General features: G+C 35.7%; 1 protein-coding gene and 1 pseudogene across 2 annotated transcripts in view; one reads left to right on the plus strand and one right to left on the minus strand.

Annotated features, from left to right (window-relative positions):
* LOC148940670 (xylosyltransferase Oxt-like) overlaps window positions 1-21669 on the plus strand; it is a 72210-nt gene that overhangs the window by 13061 nt on the left and 37480 nt on the right. For both annotated transcript variants that reach the window (XM_089104980.1, XM_089104981.1), the window contains exons 2-5: window positions 3681-3841; window positions 6038-6369; window positions 14240-14379; window positions 16500-16860. In XM_089104980.1, the coding sequence (XP_088961106.1) occupies window positions 3722-3841; window positions 6038-6369; window positions 14240-14379; window positions 16500-16860 (953 nt within the window). In that variant the 5' untranslated portion in view covers window positions 3681-3721. The remainder of the gene's footprint in view (window positions 1-3680; window positions 3842-6037; window positions 6370-14239; window positions 14380-16499; window positions 16861-21669) is intronic.
* LOC148940671 (uncharacterized) lies at window positions 8873-9918 on the minus strand (annotated as a pseudogene).

The following is a 21669-nucleotide window of genomic DNA, read 5'->3' on the forward strand; positions in this document are numbered from 1 at the left end:
GTATGTATTTGTTTGGATTTATCCTAAAAGCATTAAAATTAATTGTTTTTTGTAACGGGTGGCTAATTCATGTAGGAAATATGGTTTAAAAGGGACACTAATTAAAGTAGTAGATCTGAAATGTCTTTTGAAAAGAAGTGCTTTAAGGACAGGTCTACAAAAAGCATTAAAGTAAAGTTGTGTAGAAGAGTGATGGCGGATTCAACCGTTAAAATGGGGTTCGAAGGGACATTATGAAAATATGTTGATATGAAATGCATTTTGAAAAGTATTTATTGGTGTTGAGTTATCAAAAAAGCTGTATATTAAAGTTGTGGGTGGAAAAGATAAGTACTTCAAGTTGGAAAATGGGTTTAGAATGGACATTAAGAAAGAAACTTGCTCTGAAATGGTCTTTGAAAAGTATTTCTTGGTGTTGAGGTATCCAAAAAGCTGTAAAGTAAAGTTGTGGGTGAAAAGGATGGGTACTTCAAGTTGGAAAATGGGTTTAGAAGGGACATTAAGAAAGTAACTTGCTCTGATATGCCTTTTGAAAAGCATTGCTTGGTGTTGAGGTATCCAAAAAGCTGTAAAGTATAGTTGTGAGTGAAAAGGATGAGTACTTCAAGTTTGAAAATGGGTTTAAAAGTGACAATAAGAAAGGAACTTGCTTTGAAATGCCTTTTGAGATGTATTTCTTGGTGTTGAGGTATCCAAAAATCTGTAAAGTGAAGTTGTGAGTGAAATGGATGGATGCTTCAACTTGTAAAATTGGTTTAGAAGGGACATTAAGAAAGGAACTTGTTCTGAAATGTCTTTTGAAAAGTATTTCTTGGTGTTGAGGTATCCAAAAGCTGTAAAGTAAAGTTGTGAGTGAAAAGGATGAGTACTTCAAGTTGGAAAATGGGTTTAGAAGTGACATTAAGAAAAGAAGTTGCTATGAAATGTCTTATAAAAAGCATTTCTTGGTGTTGAGGTATCCAAAAGCTGTAAAGTAAAGTTGTGAGTGAAATGGATGGATGCTTCAACTTGTAAAATTGGTTTAGAAGGGACATTAAGAAAGGAACTTGTTCTGAAATGTCTTTTGAAAAGTATTTCTTGGTGTTGAGGTATCCAAAAGCTGTAAAGTAAAGTTTTGGATGAAAAGGATGGATACTTCAACTTGGAAAATTGGTTTAGGATTGACATTAAGAAAGGAACTTGTTCTGAAATGCCCTTTGAAATGTTTTACTTAGTGTTGGATAATTCAAAATGATTTAAAGTAAAGTTATGGATGAATAGGATAGGTACTTCAACTTGTAAAATGGGTGTAGTAAGGTCATTAAGAAAGGAATTTGTCCTTAAATGCCTTTTGAGAAGTATTGCTTGTTCTTTGAGCATTCAAAAAGTCTGTAAAGTATAGTTGTGGGTGTAAAGGATGGGATACTTCAACTTGTATCATGGGTTTAGGAAGGCCATTAAGAAAAGAAGTTGTTGTAAAATGCCTTTTGAAAAGTATTGATTGGTTTTGGAGCATTCAAAAAGCTGTAAAGTAAAGTTGTGGGTGCAAAGGATGGGTACTTCAACTTTTAAAATGGGTTTAGGAAGGAGATTAAGAAAAGAACTGGTTCTGAAATGCCTTTGAAAAGTATTGCCTGGTGTTGGGTATTCAAAAAGCTGTAAAGTAAAGTTGTGTGTGAAAAGGATGGGTACTTCAACTTGCAAAATGGTTTTAGGATGGACATTAAGAAAGGAACTTGCTCTGAAATGCCCTTTGAAAGGTATTGCTTGGTGTTGGAGCATTCAAAAAGCTGTAATGAAAAGTTGTGGGTGTAAAGGATGGGTACTTCAATTTGTAAAATGGGTTTAGGATGGACATTTTGAAAAGAGCTGGTTCTGAAATGTCATTGAAAAGTATTGCTTGGTACTGGAGTATTCAAAGAAGCCGTATAGTAAAGTTGTGGGTGAAAAGGATGGGTACTTCAATTTGTAAAATGGGTTTAGGAAAGACATTAAGAAAATAATTTGTTCTGAAAAGATATAATAAAGCCTTAAAAAAGTATTAAAATGGGGGCTCAGGGGCCTTTGGGGCGCCGGGAGTCCTTTGGGAGCCCGGGGGACCTTTGAGGACCGGGGCTTCCTTCGGGGTTGGGGTGGGGGGATCGAAGCCCTTTGGGGTTGGGGTAGGGGACCTCACGACACTGTTCAAATACAACTTGTGTATTATAACGACCACAGAGTTTTACCCTCAAATCGTCTTCTAAAATCATCTTTTAAAATCATCATTTAAAATGTCTCTAACTGTTTCGCCGAAATAATTCCATAAAATGTCTAAAACGGTTTCGCCCAAATAACCCCTAAACGTAATTTCAGCGTGTTCCTTTTGTTTTTTGGCATCCCTGCGCTGTCACATTTCAAATTACTAAGAAACCTGATTCCCGCGCTAAATCTATTCATCGCTAAGATGTTTCTTGGAGAATTGTTTCCATGGCGTTTGGTTATTAATATCTTTTGTAGTTCGACCAGTAGAATTGTTTCCGAGGCAAAGACATTAACGACTTGGATCTATTCCTGGAGCAGTACCTGTCAGACATTATTAAACTTTGCTCGGAAACAATTTGATTAATGACTGACAGCACAGGTGTTCCAAATTCCCAATCGCTTTGATTAACCACGTGTTCTCCCTAGGGACTCTATGCCCATATTTGGTGTGGGGTTCGGAGTATAAGATAGCTTTCTACTGAGATATAAGAGTCTTTACCCTTATTGAAGGTAATTCTAATGCACCTTTTTTTGGACTGCCTCTGTTGTTTCGGACGATTCATTGGAGATACCAAACAGGGCAGGTGTACTCGATTATTGGGCGTAAGAATGAGAGGAAAATTCTCAAATAATTTTATTTAGGCCTTTGTAATTTTTTAAGGCGTTGAAGGAGGTAAAATGATGTATTTACGCGTTTTAAAATATTATTGATATAGAAAATCAATTTAAGTAACTCGAGATAGTAAAACCTAGTAATTTCATAGTACTGACATTTCAAGGGGATTGGGCCGATGAAAGAAGGATAATTCTTAAGGAAACTAATTGTTAATAATTAGCATCTTATATTATTTATAAATTTTGTCCCTGGAGCTATTAGGGCTCATAACATCTCCAGATACATAGTTACTGGACATTTCGACTGTTTTGAAGAAAATGGCGATCTCCAAATTTTACCTCGAATGTCTTTGGGTGATAAAGAGAAAAGGAAGCTAGGAAAAGCCTGGTAAGAGGCTGATTGCCCTCCAATTACTTTTGATTCAGAAAAAGGCCACTTGAAATTTTAACTTCCAATAAAACGAGTCACTTCGAAGTTTGTGCGATAACTCCTTCCATTCAAAGTGGCCTGGTGAAAAAAAAACAATAAAGGCAAATTGCTCTTTACATAGTCAGTGCTATTATGGTGCCTATGATACTGAAACTTTTTATCTCAAACTTCTTCGGTTGAAAATACTTTTAAACAAGGCATGACTCTACAAATATAGTCAGTGGATAAAGACCCGCGGGAGAACTCCTGGGAGCCTTAAAACATATCTTCAGAGGGGGGCATCAGCCGTTCTCTTTGGTCTTTGGCACGACGTTGTTTGCTTTCTTTTCATTGAGATAATTATAATCAGCTCTCTAAATAGCAGACCTTGGCAGAGCCCATTTTCAAAACTTTGTTATATTTTGGTGTTTTCCAGGGTGGTAACAACGTTCAATTATTTCAAAACAGAACGTGGACATGGGTCGCACTCCAATAATCCATGAACTTGCAGTGGTATTCATCTGTCTGCTGCTTAGGAAGTGGACCGTAGATATCAAACCTATATCTGATCTTCCCACGAAACATTTTAAAGCCAAAGTATGTACTGTCCTTCCTAGTTTCATTTTACTGTTTCTGTTACTTTAGGTAAATAAATAAATTAGGAAGTAGCGGCATATTGTGGGATTCATTTTCGAAAAATTGATCTAGCGACAAACTGCGAATTTTCAACCAGCCTCAGCACAATCCCTGAGTAGTGCAAAGGAGAGGGGGGTTGGGGAGTGTCCACAACATATAACTAGGGGAGTGTTTACTTTGATATCTTGAGAAACAATTATTTACTACTAAAATGTATTCGCTCACTTGAAAATTTCATTTACAAAACTGCAGTTACAGAAAAACTTTATTTACCGTGGAAACCAAACTTGTGACGTTGAAATAGTAAATATAAAAGCTGGAACTAACACTTCTGAAATTCAAAATATATGCAAGCCTTTGTTTGTGTACCATTGGTCGAGAATGGAGAAGACAACTTTTTAAGAATGGCTTCTCTCAGGTAAAGAATATCATCTTTACATTGTATTCATCCAAATTACTTTAATATTACCGAAGTCCCTCGGTAGTGTATTCATTTTTTTTCCAAAACTGTGTCAAGGAGCAATTTACTAGAAACTACTATTTTATTATATTCTATTTAGGAACAGTGACAAAGCCATTTTTCTCCTTGTTTGGAAATGGCTTTACTTTGAGGTAAGATTGTGCTGGATCATTTTAAATTTGCATTCAGATTTCATTGACCCCCAATCTTCAAGACTGACTAGTATTTCAGCTTCAGTTTGTTTCAACTAGATGAAATCACCTGACCATCCATGCAGGGAAAAAAGGAAAATGTTTTCTGTAGAGATATCAGGATCGTAGGTTCATAAATTTTTCTTCTTGAAGCTGTTTGTTATAGTCTCTGACGTAAACCATAAAAAAAGTTTCTCTTCAACAACTTTTTTTCAAATAATGTACTGTTGCGATCTTTTCTGAATAGGAGAGCACCCGGGCGTCTATACCTTTTTTTGCAGTAGCTCTAAAAAACAAGCCAACTCTAAAATTGAATGGCTTTGTGTTATACTTCAAGTGGGGTGGAAGCATTAGTAACAACATTCGTGCTTTGAAAAGTGAATAATGGCAATATCCTTAGTTAGCATTGACAGTATCCATAGCAAAACATTGAAGTTTCAAAGAGGGGTCCAATTTGAGCCTGGGAGTGTTCTAAGTTTGGCGAATATTGAAATACGTTCGGAAAAACAGTAGAAACTTAAAGAATAACTCTCGGTTGACTCAACCCGAACGGAAAAAAGGAATTTTTGTAACAATTAATGCATCAAAAACATTGTTTTTTATGCTGATTCCAAATTTATAAAATTCTTCAAGGTAATGTTACGCATCAAATTCAACGGGCCTGAGAAAATTTGCCTGATTTTCGAAAAATGAGGAAATAATCACCCAAAAGTCAAGTGATGTTGATGAAAATCGCGCCAAAACACTCAATATATCAAAGTACCTTGTTGAAGAGCTTTCAAGCTCCTATTTACAACAATGTGGAATTTGTATTTTTCCCAGAAGAAAAGTTTTGGATGCGTGCTTATTTTTTATTTTTGTTATTTTTTTCCCAGCGTAGATTGACTCAAACCAATAGTTCCAGAGGATCGGGAGAGGGTTCATTTGAATTTAAATTAAAAGTTTAAAGCAATAAAGTACTACATGCTGAGCTTCAGCTTTCCAGTTACAGAAAAAGTAATGCCCTACGGTAGCACATTCGTTCCTGAAAACTCATGTAGTCCACATAAGGTAAACGATTAATATGGACATTTGTCTTAATGCTTGATTAAATTAATCGTAATACTAGATTTTTCATGAAATTATATTTTGTGATGTATAATCACGTATCAGCTACTACGAAGGATGGACGGCGGGTCATTGTCTGGGTGGCAGGAGTCAAATTTCTATAAAACCGTATTTCAATGCCAAAACTGTCTCACTCTCCATGACCCTTCAGTTAAATATAGGAAAAGGTATGAGGGAAGGAGGGTAGGAGTTAGTCTCTTATCATCCTTCATTTAGACCAAGCCTAAATAACGATGCTTCTGTGTGATACCTCCCTTCTTGTTGTAGAAAAGCATTTTATTTTAAAGTTTCATTTAATGAGATGCAGCACAAATTTTGACTTTAAGCTGTCTTTACTGTCTATTTATACTAACAACAAAAGATACCATATAGTAATTTCTTTAATTCTTTTTATTTTAGCCTGATTACGTTTTTGAGGAATTTCCGGTTGAGTTCAAATGCAACATTACATCCGAGGATGCAAAGTCGGCTCTAGAACGAGCAAGGACGAGTGCTTGCAAGCAGAAAATAGTGGATTTTGTCTGCTCTCTAGAAAGTGGAGAAATTATCCCGACAGTACTGCCAAATACCTGTCCCGGTGATCAACAGGAACCACTCATATATATTGGTTGTTTCATGCATAATAAAACAGAAAATATTCTTCCATACAACAGCTCATTTGAGGATAATTCTGTGGCAAGTTGTGTCAATAATTGCACTCTTGCAGGAAGAACTTATGCAGGAGTTCAAAAGTACGTTTCATATTTTCTTTCAATGAAGTACTATTAAAACACATCACAACAGCGACATGATTTCAGCAATTACACTAAAAAGCTTCAGAACTCGAAAATTTAAATTACTACAACCTGGTAATACATAGAAACAGTAAAACCAAAAGTTAAGTAGAACTTTCTCGAAAAATGTTCAACTAAATTTTACGATAGATGCACATGTTTATAATTTGAAGACAAACCAGACCTGGAAAGAAGCCTTTGGAGTCGCGATTTATGCTTAAGGCTCAGTGGCGCCGTAGCTGCTGAGACGGGCCTTGATGTAAAATATTATGAAATCACTACTAATATTTTACAAATTCAATTTCTTCCTTATATTTTTTCAATTGGCTTTAAATTCGAGAACTGTCAGAACACTTTAGTAAGATGGCTCTAAATATAACAATGGGCTTTGTGTAAACCAAGCTTTTGAGCAGTTAGCATTTAAATGAAGCTCGTCTATCGTATCTAAGTGATCCACATGTTGTTTTTTAAGCAGTTCTTAAATATTTTTTAGTGAGCTATGAATCTGCTATTGAATAAAATATTGGAATAAAAAATTGCTAATAATTTTTTTGGGAGAATGGGTTCGAGCCATGGAGGGCCAGGGGTCAGTTCTCGTAAGTATTGAAAAAATATCGTTAATAATTTTTTTTTGGGTGGAGGGGACTGGGCCATGGAGGGTCAGGGGTCAGATCTCATAAGTTTTGGAATAAAATATTATTAATATTTTTTTTTTGGGGGGGGGGCAGGGGTAAGCTCCCATTTTGGACTAGATGGATTTGAAATCATTGACCTTCGCTAAAGGCCAAAGAAAGCTGTTATGCAACAGCACCAAGGTACCGGGGATAACAGTATTCATTACGCAGGTGTGAAATCATTGACATTCGCTCAAGGTCAAAGAAAGCTGTTACGCAACTAGAATACGAGTAAATTAAGGGTTCATTGCTCCCAACAGAGTCCCTTGGGAGGTGAACTTGGAACATAGGGCTACCCAAAGTATAACCCCATATACTACTTCTGGTCTCCCTTCGTTTGAATGAATGCAGGATGTCCATCCTATATTCGCTGGATGAGCATAAGGATGAAGCATGCAGTTTGAGTGCTGAGGGGATGAAATATCCCCATTTATTAAAAAACAGTATATAATTTACCATAAAGAGTCGGGTTGGAGGGGAAATCCCTTCACATACAGGATAGTTTCTTTTTGTTTAAAATCTTATGTTCGTCTTTACCTTTATCGGGAAAAATAGTTGTTTTTTATTTCATGCACTTATAAGTAGATGTAATCATGAGGACGCAGCCAGTAAAGGAACCAGCCAGTAAATTTTTGGTACATTATATCTTCATTATTGGTTTCATTTTTATATAGCTGAATATCTGCTCATATTAACATTTTGTTAACTTTTCATTATAATTTATATTAGTTTTGTTGCTCTGCTCAAGACATAGCTTCGCTCTTTACTTTTGTTAAGAGAAAGTGAACTAAAAATAAAATTTTAAAATTAAATTTATATTAAAAACAAAATTTTAATATAAAAAACTGTTTTATTTGTAATTTATTTTAAAAGATGGGCTTCCGATTAAAATCCCGATAACTATGCCTATTAACTGCAAAATATTACCAAATATGCTACTCATCAAAATTCCTCCTGCAAAAATTGCTGCAAATATGCTACTCCAAAAAACTCATCTCTGTAAATAAGTTTCATTTTATAAACTAACTTTGATCGCCGACCAAAAAATTAGGAGATATTTAGAATACTAATTTAGCAAGGATTAAACTAGATTTCGTCTTTTCTGACTTCAACATACCTGGGGTTAGATGTACACCCTCTTTTGGCCAGAAAAGACTAAATTGGGCCAAAAAGCCAACTCGTAAGGAAAATATTGTATTGGTTCTCCATGTATATATGTTATCTAGCCAGGGAGCCCCCTATCGAAAATGTGATGGGTAGGCGATCAATGAACGATATAAGGATCAACAACAGAACATAGAGTAATCGCGTCACGATAATCGGATGAACATAGAAAACACAATCTGATCGCAAAGGATGTTGAAACTTGTGGTTTGATTGTTTTCCTTTGCAAAAAAGAAAAACAATGTTCTAATGCTCAAGTATTAGGCGGGTAAGACATAATTTCATGCTCTCAAGCCGGAAACAATGTGACTATATGTTCGTACTTGTATATGTATATTTGACACATATACCCCAACAAATGCCCTAACGAGGATAAGCTGGGCATAAAAGGCCGGAACTGTTCCGGTGTTGTTAAATGGTTAAAAACATTACAAATCATATTTTTGTTACCGTAAACTTTAATTCCTTTAAACAACTATATTACAACAAATTACGTTTAAATACTACTGATAAACTGAGAAATTTCAACACAGTCTTTTTTATCATAATATTTGTCTCTCCTCTTTTATCCCGAAAAGCCAACCCTATTAATGATGAACGTGTTGGAAGTGTTTCCATACTCATCATTCCTGATTACACTCTTCCTCGACAATAATATGGCTGCTTCCTCTATCGCATTTAAAATCTTGTCTTTCTCTGCCTCTGTTGAAGTCTCTAGTTCCTCTGCCTCAGCCAAGGAAGTTTTGTGCATCGATGGGGTGGGAACCTTCTCTATTGTAGCTCCGCCTCTCTCCCTCATTCTCCTCATCTGCGCTCCTACTATAGCCAGTCGCTCTTCCTCTTTTAAATTTTACATTTTTTCTGTCTGTATCGAGGAAATTATTCACTTTGGTATCGAAGGAATCTTCCTTGAACTTATTATTGCTTTGAGCATAGCTTGTGCTGCCTGTTTTTATCTTGTAGGTAATTCCTCTCCCTCTTCCTATGTTCGAATATGCCCTTCCCCTGGCGCTGTTAAAATCTAGTCAGAACTTCCTCTACCTTTGTTAAAGTAGGACCTTCCTGTTTCACTCCTGACCCTAGACATTCCTCTACCGACCTTCCTCTACCACTGTTCAATTCAGAACTTCCTCTACCTCTGTTGAAGTTGGATCTTTCTGTGCTACTATTGAAGGTAAATATTCCTCTACCTCTGTTACAGTCGGACCTCCCTCTACCTCTGTTAAAGTCAGGTTTCGCTCTACTTCTGTTAAAGTCCGAACCTCCTCTTCCTCTAACCTAATTTTGCGTACAGCCTTCATTTTTGTTAGGCTGCACTGCTTGTCCTCTACTTCTATAACCTTGGTTGTCACTTCTTGTTTCCGGCAAGCATTTCAAATAATTACGAAGACTCGTCTTCACCACATTTTCTAGATCCTGTTGATCTTTATCGCTTGATCTTCTGATTAAAAATATTCTTCTATGTGCATTCCCAAATCAACTTAGTCGTCCTTTTCTTTCGACATCTACGCCTTTGCCTTTTGGTTCTTGCAGTGTTTTCGCCATGTTTTGCAAACTGGCTTACGTCATTAGTTACTGATATTCCGTCCCCAGGAGGTTTAATATCCTGTTCACTACTTGTTTCCGGCAAGCATTTCAAATCGTTACGATTGTAAAGTATTTGGAACATAAATTCGAGAAGCCTTTTCCTGGTGTCTCGTTACTAACAGAGTTAGCAATGTATATGTCAACAATAGCTTCTCTATGGGGTCTTCCGGGAGGGCCAAAGCTTATCGTGTGAACTTTTTATTCTCAGGCTAGTGAACAACCAATCACTGGGACTTCCGATATTAGAGAGTCAGGACCAAGTGTATACTTGGAATGGCAGTCCATCTTTCGCCTGCGTCGTAGCTAGTTGTTCGTGTGCTACCTTATTTTCTCTATGTGTATTCTCAAGTTATTTAATAAAGACCATGTACCAACGTTTATCGTCTATCTTTGGAATTTACGTAAACCATTACATCTGCCAATATAAAAGGCATACAAATAAAGAACTAAAAAGTGGTTTACAGAGTGGTGGCAAGCGGTTAAAACTAGCGGAGCATATATCACTAGGGGAAAACCTCCAAGTGACATTGGAGTGATCGTTATAAGTACTTACGACATCTTACGCTAAATACTGGCATCATATTGAAGAGCTATTTCGCCCGCTACCAAAATTGCTTGTGATATTGAGCCGCAAATACTGCAAAAGACTGATTAATGAGACATCGAAACGTTACGAGCTATTGAACTTTCTTCTATTCAAAGCGCCTTCTAAAAAAACACTTTCTTTTAAATGAACATTTTGAAATAGGCTGTTACACAATGCCTAATATGGATTTCCTCGCGATAGCTTCTACCTACTAATTCAAATTTTTACAACTGAGAGTCTCAGGTCGATTTCTACCTTCACTTATCCATTCTATGTTTGGTGGTTTTTTTTTTACCTGATTTTATACAGTCGACGTGTAATCTACATTGGACAGTTTCCAACCAAAGTTTAACATTTTGAATTCGATAATCAAAAATTAATTCTCAATTGTGACTACATTTGACGCTAGTGATTTAATTTAGACCAACTGCAATTGGATTTGGGACAGACTATCTTTCGTAAGTGATTTAACACGGCTAAACAACCCAATAAATTTTATTAGACCCTTGTTGTTAAAGGTGAAGTTTATTGCCCAAAATCTGGCGTCCGTAATTACACAGCTGTGTTTAAAACAAACATTTAAAATTTTAGAATAATTGCTTTTTCAAATTTTGATCTCAATATGTCAGTTATTATTCCTATATTTGACCCGGCGAAAACAGGATATAACAAAAAGGTTGCTTTTGATTTTGTAAAACAGTGGATGATAAATGGCATATTTCCAACTCTTTTATTTGACTCCCCTCGATTATAAATTTGTCAAGTTTAAAACGTGTATTACTTGTAGCATATACCCCAGGCAAAATAGTAGGCAAAATGGTTGCAGAGTTTGTAGGCATGGCTTAATTTAAGGATGAAAGGGCATATCTATTCTATAGAAGGATGCAAAAATTATGAAGGTCATGTAGGGTGTTCTTAGAAGCCAGAGATGGTGGTGTAGTCCTTGGAAAATTTGCTCTTAATTTATTCCAGAAGGGAATCAGACCGTCCTACAAACGGTATTTGTTAGAGAATAGTGCGGAAATTTTTTTGTTTAGGTGATGCGTACAAGGTTGAAAAACAATATGAACAGATAGTGGGGAAAGGAGACACGTCTTCTTTTTCTGATGAATTTCTTTCTGCGCTGACGAGGGTGAAATTTGGACTCAATGATAAGGGTTTTTTTTGTTTCACTGCGAGATGGCACTGATGCCTCGCAGGGCGGTTTGGCTACCCAGGAAAAGGGAGCTGGTTTTGAGGTCCCGTGGGATGGTACTGATGCCTCACGGGATGGTTTTGTTGCACTGCGACATGGTACTGATTCCTTGCAGGGCGGGTTGGCTACCCAGGAAAAAGGAACTGGTTTTGAGGTCCCGTGGGTTGAGAAAAAAAGGTGGAAAGGGGGCTGGTTTTGAGGTCCAGTGGGATGAGGTTGATGCCTCACGGGATGGTTTTAATGCGTAGCGCTAATAGTTATGTAGAGACATAAAAAAAAGGTGGAAAGGGGGCTGGTTTTGAGGTCCAGTGGGATGAGGTTGATGCCTCACGGGATGGTTTTGTTGCACTGCGAGATGGTACTGATGCCTCGCAGGGTGGCAAGTCTATTTTAAAGTATACAGAGAAAAGTGACGTGTTAAAATATCCAGTTTCCGACTACGGCTTTTAGTTTACTTATGCAAGTATTGTGTAGTGTTTATATTATGTAATTGTTTACTAGTTTATGCTGTAGAATGTTAGTAGGTGAGAAGTGAATAATTTGGGAAGGATATTGAATGTTTTGAATTAAATTAAAGTTTGAGGGTTTAATGAGAAGGGGGTAAGCCAAATCTGGGATATTTAACTTAAAGCAGGGGGGAGAATCTGTAAAGTATTTGAAACACGAATTCGAGAACGCTTTTCCTGGTGTCTTGTTATTAACAGAGTTAGCAATGCATATGTCAACAATGGTTTCTCTAGGAGGTCTTCCAGGAGGACCAAAGCTTATCGTGTGAACCTTTTATTCTCAGGTCAGTGAACAACCAATCACTGGGACTTCCGATATTAGAGAGTCGGGACCAAGTGTATACTTGGAATGGCAGTACATCTTTCGCCTTCGTCGTAGCTAGTTGTTCTTGTGTTACCTTATTTTCTCTATGTGTATTCTCACGTTATTTAATAAAGACCATGTACCAACGTTTATCGTCTATCTTTGAAATCTACGTAAACCATTACATCTGCCGATATAAAAGGCATACAAATAAAGAACTAAAAAGAGGTTTACACGAGGATTCGTCTTCACCACACTTTCTAGATCCTGTTGATATTTATCGCTTATCTTTTGATTAGAGATATTCTTCTGTGCGCATTCCCAAAACAACTTATTCATCCTTTTCCTTCGAAATCTACGCCTTTGCCTTTTGGTTCTTGCTGTGTTTTCGCCATGTTTTGATGCAGACTGGCTTACGTCATTAGTTACTGATATTCCGTCCCCAGGAGCGTTAATATCCTGTTCAATGACGTTTTTTGCTCCTGTTGTGTCTGATGTTTCCTTACTAAGATCTCCAGGAGTTTTAATATCCTGTTTAGTGACGTTTTGCGTTCCTGTCATGTCTGACGTTTCTTTACTAAGATCCCCAGAAGTTTTAATACCTTGTTCAATGACGTTTTGTGGTCTTGTCATGTCTGTGTTTCTTTAATAAGATCTGGGATATCACCTTTGACCTCCTCCAAAATACGTTTTTTTTTTTTAGTTCCATATTAAAACGCTTTATGAAAGAAGAGTTGAGTCTTTAAATAGCGATTTTCAAGTGACGGACAAACGAGAAAGAATTTTAAATATATATATTTTTTTTAGTACTATGCAACACTTAGACACCAAAATCTGTTGCTTCGAAAAATGAGATTATTTAGTTCTTTTTAAGTTTTCGTTTAATAAAAAAGATTAGAAGATGACTTTGAAAAAACCCGCTTAAATAAAGATGATGAAGTCATTTTGCCTATTGATGTAGTCGATGAAGTTTGATTAAACATAGTGATATACAGTTTCAGCTTAAAAGAGTGCTTAAAAGCCAAGCAAATGGGTGGTACAAGTTACAGTTTAAACTAAAAAAAAACATAAAAAGTAAAACTGAAAAGAAAAATGCGGGCTATAGCCTATTACTGAGTTTTAGTATCTCCAAACGCTAGTTACCATATCTAAAAATGTTGAACCCTTATCCAATCCTTATAAACATTCCTTATATCCTTATCCCAAATAAAAGAAAATATCCGATGTTTAGACTCTATTGTCTCAGTAGTTTATTGTAAATTTCAGTAAGAATTATAAATTTTCATCAAGTTCTTTTCGTCAATTATAAGACCCAGAAAAAATCTAATTTTTTGTCAATTATTTCGAGTTTACTAGTTCCAAAATTAACATTTGAAAATAAAAAGTATTTGAAAATATCTTAGGAAGAGCCGGGTCTCCCCAAAAAATTTTGAATATACAAGTTTATTTTAAGCAATGTAGAAAACATATTTGGGGTCGTTCTCTAAAGGAAAATCTTTCTCTTCATTCAAGAAAACAAAAAATTCCTAATTATCCTACGCAGTGCGTTAAAACAGAGCTTATAATTTTCTTTTTTAATTATATTATTATTATTATTACCCTGCACTAAAAGGAAATGGGAAGCACCCAGCAATATAGACTTTGATAAAAAAAAATCTAAATTTTTGCACGTCCTGATGTAGTCTCTAAGCTTTTGTTGCCATTAAATATGTTTGTTTGGCATTTTCTAATGAAGATAGTATAAAACCTCCCTTTACCTGTGAAATGATTTGCTTTTGATGGGCACGCATAAATCTCTCATTTTTATTTCAGTCAAGAATGTTACTGTGGTGATGATGTCTTATTACTAACCAACAGAAGTGAAATATCTTGCAACGTTCTTTGCCCTGGAAATAACTCACAAACTTGTGGTGGAAACGAGGCTATTGGTATTTATACAACAGGTTTCACAGGTAGAACAGAAGATTGCTTTGATCGTCAAGTGCCTCAGCAAGTGTTAATACCTTCCCTGAAATAAGTGGGGCTCCTTCATATCTTTCATTTTTTTATTACCATTTCTTAAATTCTCACTTTTTTTTACTCGTTTCTTTTAATTTTGATTCTTTTCGACACAGCTGGAGCTATGGTTTTTTTTCACGTTTTGAGTTCTATTGTTTTTTTCTTACTCAAGATATTTTTTTATTTTCAAATGTTTCTTATTTCTTTCTTTTACTCTTTCTAATTTTTTGCTTATTTCTTATGTTTTGATTTTAATATCATTTGATCATTGCACCCATTCTGCTTTCTTAGCCGGGGATATTAACTTAGTAATAAATTATCAACTTACTTTAAATGAGGCAAAAACCCAACTATAAACTGCTACCACCATTACTATCACTAAAAACTCACTGCTGCACCAAGTCGCCTGAAGCCAGTCTCCTCCTATCCTGCAATTTTTTCAAAGCCTCACTCTTTACCCCCTTATATGAAATCCCAAATTCCTTTAAATCCATTTTCATGACTTTTTCCAACCCAATCTATGGATGGCTGCTTTTCAAAACGAAAAAAAATTGCAAAGAAAAATGTTTGTTTTCTCTTCTTTGCGATTTTTTTCATTTTATATTGCTTAGCCAGTGTGGTCTCAGAAATTAATTATGCCTTCTTTTTGCAATCTGTATTATTAATAATTTAAAATGTTAGTTTACTAAAGGGTGACTGGGACACTTGAGTTGCATTTTTAAGCGTTCTTAGTGGGTTTTAATTGGATATCCTGTAGTAGCACAGTTGATTGATGCTCAACCTGGCAATAGGAGGCCCAGGAATTGATCCCCGCTGGGCAAGCCTGGGCGAGTTGTCTTTCTACCTGTAGCTAATGAAGAGTTGGCTTGACGCCCTATAATGAACCAGTAGCTCTGCCTCTGGACGATCTTTATTCTCCTTTTTTGTTTATCGGTTGAGTACTCTCCTAAGGGTTCTTTGTTTCATAAAAGACAAGTGAGAGGGGCGATCTCTTGAACAAAATAGTTACTGCACTTCTTCTTCAGTACTACCTGATGTAAAACAAACCGTAAGACAAAGTGATGCAACTGTGTTTAGCTAAACGCTACCATTGGAACAGATTTTACTAATATAAAGTATAGTTTCAAGAAAAACTGCTTTTACAAAAAGCTTAAAACGTCTTATTTCCAATTTCCTGTCGAATGCTTGTCCAGGGTTGGACTACTTTCTCTCTCTTCAAATCTGGCATCTTGATCCTCTCTTTTTTAATCCTATTTGTTTCTATAATAGTGTCATATTAATGCTTTTACTTAGCATTTCTTTTTCTTTCTGTTTTTTTTAATTAATCACATTTAATTAATGAATACAATAGGATTTTTTCGGGGGGGGGGAGGCCCATGCCAAAGATGGGCTGTTTATTTTACGTTTGTTAATTACTGGCATTTTGCCTTTACAAATTTTTGGTATAAACCATATATTTGTGCACGCGGTAAGACTGTTCTACTGATTTATTTGCATCTATCTTCTTTACTTTAGTGCTTTGTTTCCTGTTTCATTCCATTGAATTAAGCCAGGTCAGATTTTCACAAACCTCATTTACTACCGAGGGTCTGTGGAATGGCCATTCCACGGTTAACAAGTATTTCTACAAACTCATTGCATCGCAAAATATATTACTTAAATTTGACTTTTTTTTATATGAGCTGCAAGCCCTTGCGTAATCAAAACAGCATTAAGCACAAATATTTTTATTTATAAAACAAATCCACTTGTGATATGACATAACATAAAAACTAGATATGTGGAAATGGGACAACGAAGGGCAAAATAAGTAATTAAAACAAAATAAATACTAAAACATATTAGGAAGGCCTACCTGTATACAAACTTATTGTTCTAGAACGTTGTCTTGACAATTTTACGCTTGATTTCATGTATATTAGTCACTTATACTGGTGATTGGCTCTAAAATGTCAATGAAAATGTTTTGTGAGAAAATGTTAAATGGTAGCATGGAAAGGAAGTATGCATATGAAAACCCATTTTTTGTTAATAAAGTCTCCTCTACAAGTCGTGAATCTTGTTCTTTTTTCAGCCCGAAAAGAAATGTATTGGATATCACCGGCAGAAGGAGAAGATTTTGGGAAAACCCGAATAGCTTTTTTCTTGGCGTTAAACGGCAGACAAATTCGACAAGTAAAACAACTCCTACGGAATATTTACTCCCCGAACCACATCTATCTGATTCATGTAGATGAAAAAGCACATGTTTTATATAGTGAGCTGCTCTATCTGGAGGAAAAATATGAGAACATTTTCTTAGAGCGGAAAAGAGTTAGAGGAACTTGGGGATCACCGTCACTTCTTCATGGAATATTAAATGGAATTAAAAGATTACTGGAGTTGGGAGAGTGGGATTATTGGATAAACTTAAGTGAATCATGCTTCCCTTTAGAGTAAGTTATAAAAAAAAACATAGTTAACTATTAGCCTATACAATGACGATGTGACATCTTTTCTCTTAATCCCAAGAAAAGGCATGTGAGCTATGTATTCAGTATTTAAACGAAAAGCAAGAAGAAAGCTTGGCAGCAACAGTTTTGACCCTTTTTGATGCAGAAGAAATAAATAAATGAAAGAAATAATACTGGCTATCCTGGTAAACTGTTTTTCTACAGAATTTGGCCTTGTCTAACCATGACCATAAGATTCTAAGTTTATATAGTAATCCAATAATACTATTGCCCGGTAGTTGGCTTTGGGACTCGATATTTTTTCTTTTCTGATATGAAACAATATTATATGATCGGTATGCTAAACCGATATATTATTTAAATTAATCGAAAAAACTTTTTGCACAAAATAAGTTTTTCCAAAAAAATTGAACTTCATTGACCCTAAAATGAACAAAAATAGAATCAAATAATCTACCAAGCATACAACTACCACAAATCAGTATCAATACATAAATGAAACGAAAAAAAAAACAGGAATTACAATAAGTCAAAGTCAAAACGAGCAGAAATTAATCTGAGTAGGGTTCTAAAAGTAGGGACCCTATGCTTTCTAAAAGCCAGAATATAATTTGTACTTAACTGAAAAAATTCATATGGATTTACTGAAAAAAATGTACATTGTCAGTTTAATATACATAATGCTGATATTTATTCATTAAAATCTTAATTAATTTTTGATTTCTTAAAGTTATAAAAGTGGAAACATTTAAAAGAATTTTTTTCAGTAAAATACAAGTTATATTCTGGAGTTGTTACGTTTTTGAAGTTTTTAAGACAAAACTTTCTATAAAAACCATAATGTTTCCAGGGCATAACTTACGACCCTTTCTCTGAGGGTTATGGGGGGGGGGGTCATCCTCAAAGATCTAATTTATAGAACTTTCAACTACATTGAACAAAATGATTATCTCAAAATTTTGATTGAATGTGTTTGGGGAAATGGTGGGCGTGAGAGGGGGGTTATTTGCCCTCCAATCACTTTCGACTGTTAAAAAGGGCATTAACCCTTTGAATTTCCAATCGAATGAACCTTTTTTGACGTTTCTACGACAAAGCTTTCAATAAAAACCTTATATGCCCACAGGGCATAACTTATAACACTTGCACTGAAGACTGTGGGGGAGTTTCCTGCTCAAAGGTATAATTTCCAAAACTTTCAACTACATTGAACAAAATGGCTATCTCAAAATTTTGATTGGATGTGTTTGGATAGATGGTGGGGGTGAGAGGGGGGTTAGTTGCCCTCCAATCACTTTTGACTATTAAAAAGGGCACTAGCTATTTCAATTTCCAATCAAATGATCCCTTTTTGAAGTTTCTACGACAACGATTTCTATGAAAACCTTATTTGCCCCCAGGGCATAACTCATGACCCTTGACCTGAGGGCTGTGGTTGGATTGTCATCCTCAAAGACCTTGTTCCCAGAACTTTCAACTACGTTGAACAAAATGGTTTCTCAATATTTTCATTGGATGTGTTTGGATAAATGGTGGGCGTGAGAGGGGGGTTAGTTGCCATCTAATCACTTTCGACTATTAAAAAGGGCACTAGCCCTTTCAATTTCCAATCGAATTAGCCATTTTTGAAGTTTATAAGACAACACTTACTGTGAAAACATTATTTGCCCCCAGGGCGTAGTTTATAACCCTTTCCCTGAGGGCTGTGGTTGGGTTGTCCTCCTCAAAGATCTAGTTTACAGAAGTTTCAGTTACGTTGAACAAAAATGGCTATCTTAAAATTTTGATTGGATGTACTAGGGGAAAGGTGGGCGTAAGAGGGGGGTTAGTTGCCCTCCAATTACTTTCGACTATTCAAAAGGGCACTAGCCCTTTGAATTTCCAATCGAATGAGGCTTTTTTGAAGTTGCTACGACAAAGCTTTTTGTAAAAACCTTATATGCCCCCAAGGGCATAACTTACAACCCTTGCCCTGAGGGCTCTGGGGGGAGTTTCCTCCTCAAAAACATATTTTCTATCTGGAAATCAACTACGCTGAACAAAATGGCTGTCTCAAAATTTTGATTGGATTTATTTGGGGAAATGGTGGGCGTGGAAGGTGTGTTAGCTGTGTTAGCTTAAAAAGGGCACTAGACATTCCAATTTCCAGTCGAATCAGCCCTTTTTGAAGTTTCTACGACAGCTCCTTCGATACGAAGTGCCCTGGTATGGAAGAAGAAGAAGAAGAAAAAATAATAATATATTGTGCGAAGATCGTTCTTTACTTAGGCAGCGCAATTCTGCTGCCTATGATGGGAGACAAGAAACACTAAAAATATCGTTTGCCAGTAAAAAGACAATTCGCACGTTGCTAAACATGACACTCACATTAAAAATCTGAGGGTTTAGGGTCCAATTTTTTTTATAATGGCTAATGGTGCACTTTTATAATGTACTTTATCCTTTATTTATAAACGCCTACTACAAGTCAGCTGTGTCTTCCATTTTAGATTATTGACTTATATCTCCTTGCATTTTGGAAATTTTGTACTATTTACAGTGTGGAGGCCACTCGCTACCACATAGGCAAATGTGGGTATCACACTCCAACAATTATTACTGTACGACGCTGTTAAAACTCAGTGAAGGAAGCCCCGCTTAATATGGTTACTAAGAACTCGCCTAAATGTTTCTGTTTGTATAGGCTAACATATTTAGCCTATAATTGCCCGACTGTACATCTGTAAAAAAAATAATACTATGAAGTCCCCCGTCTCTCTGGGAAAATATCTTTGACCAGACTAGCCACTCCAGATGTTTACCAACCTAACTTTGATTAAGGAATAATCATTCGTCATGAAAAAGATTTTACTTTAATTGGAAGATTGCGAACACAGGCAAAAACTGAACTTAAACTTGACATGAACTAACTACAAAGCATAAACGAAGACAAGGTAAACTGGGCTCTTTCACGGACATGGGTGGCCTGACGAATCAGGAAAAATTAACTGAATGGCCTAACTTAACCACATTAACAATTCATTAACTTCCAATAATAAGCTTTGACATCGTAAACTTGTTAATACCGAAAGAGCATGAAATCAAATGACTTGCTATTGAAAAATATAATATGGGAAAAAACTAATGATACTTCTTAAAGTCGAACTGAAAGAATTTAATATAAATGCATGGAAAAGGCAACGGAAAGCAAATTTATATGAAGGAAAAAAGGAGATTTATCTGGAAATAAAATGGATTACATGCTATGACACCAAACACGTACCACAATGCCTTATTTTCCGAAGATAAATTTTAAGTTCTGATTTTGTTCTCTGATGTCAGACAAATTGCTCTTCAAAGGCCAACCACAATATTTCCAAAACCTATGCTGCAATTTAGCTTTATTTTTCACAGTTTTTAACGTGGCTTCAGATTTTTATAAAGAACTTCTAGGTCATAATCTTAAAGTTACCAAGCGCAATGACCACCTCCTTTTTTCAAGTTAGACCCGATTTGGTTATGATATATATCCAGTGTTGGATATATATCCAACACTGGTGCACAACACGTTAAATGGGACTTAATCGTAGAAAAGAAGAAAAATAAACATTAAAGTACATAAAGGGTGTCAGTGTTATTCCAGTTTCCGGTTAGTCAGTGCCGAGATCGCAAGATCTCTTCGGACTGAGACGTTATCACGGCAGTAGTTAATGAAAGAAGAAAGTGATCTTAATTTCGTACTGTGCAGCATATGTACTGCAGAGTAAAATTGAAAAAAAAACAATAACACTGTCTTCATTTTCTACTATCTTGGTACCCCAGTGTTTAATCATACTGAATCTGGCCTCTATCATTGAGATTACTGACTTTTATTTCTAGATTTTACCCCATTAATACTAATTCATTACCTGTTTTTGCCCTATTCAAGGCTTCTGAATCAAATTTTGCTCGGTTAAAAATTTCTTAGGATCCTTGAAGTCAATACTATTTCTGCTCATCTAAAAACAATTTTAAAGCAATTTCATGTAAATTTTAGACATGTTCAAATGATCAGTTAAAATCAACTGAATCGTATTGAGGCTTCAATGAAGGTCTTCAGCTTAACTATAGGTGCACTGTCAGAGCACACTGAATCTCAAAGTATCACAATGTTTTCGTTTTTTTTACGTGGAAGGCAGGCGAGACCGGTGTCATCGTCGACAGACTCCTGGCAGCATTTGAATATGTTAAGTTGGAAAAGCCGGTTTGAACCGATAGAAATTTATTTGCACAATTTGTTTTGAAGAGTCTCGAAAGCAAGGTTGCCAACTGGACACATTTAATGTCAATAGGTCACATTCCCATTTGCCGCGACAAAAGGACAAACAATAGCACATTTTTGAAATTTGTGAAATAAAAGGGCAAACAAGGAATACATTTTGTAGATTTATAATATAAAACAGAAAGTTTACCAACTGGATATATATTTTGAAAAAAATCACTTTTCAACAAAGTAGTGCCTTCTGTTTTTTTTTTTTTTTTTTTTTTTTTTCCTTGTTTCTTTTATGATAATCCAGGTTTTGCCAGATATGTTGGAAGCAAAGGATTTTCTCTCAAGTAAAGATTAACTTGTTTATACGAGTTTGTGCTTTCACCCAGAGTCATTTTTATCAATGTTTTATACGGATTTTTCTGTTTTTATTATATTTGGTGTTAACTGGCTGCTTCGAAATAGATTCACAAAGTGTGTTTTGGTCAATAATTCAATTTATAAAAAATTTAACCTCTAATTTTTGACATTTCAAGATAGACACAATTTAGCTAAAAATTGCA

The sequence above is a fragment of the Artemia sp. Qi Xiang Cuo genome, chromosome 19 (assembly GCF_049724085.1).
Source record: "Artemia sp. Qi Xiang Cuo chromosome 19, ASM4972408v1, whole genome shotgun sequence".
NCBI lineage: Eukaryota > Metazoa > Arthropoda > Branchiopoda > Anostraca > Artemiidae > Artemia > Artemia sp. Qi Xiang Cuo.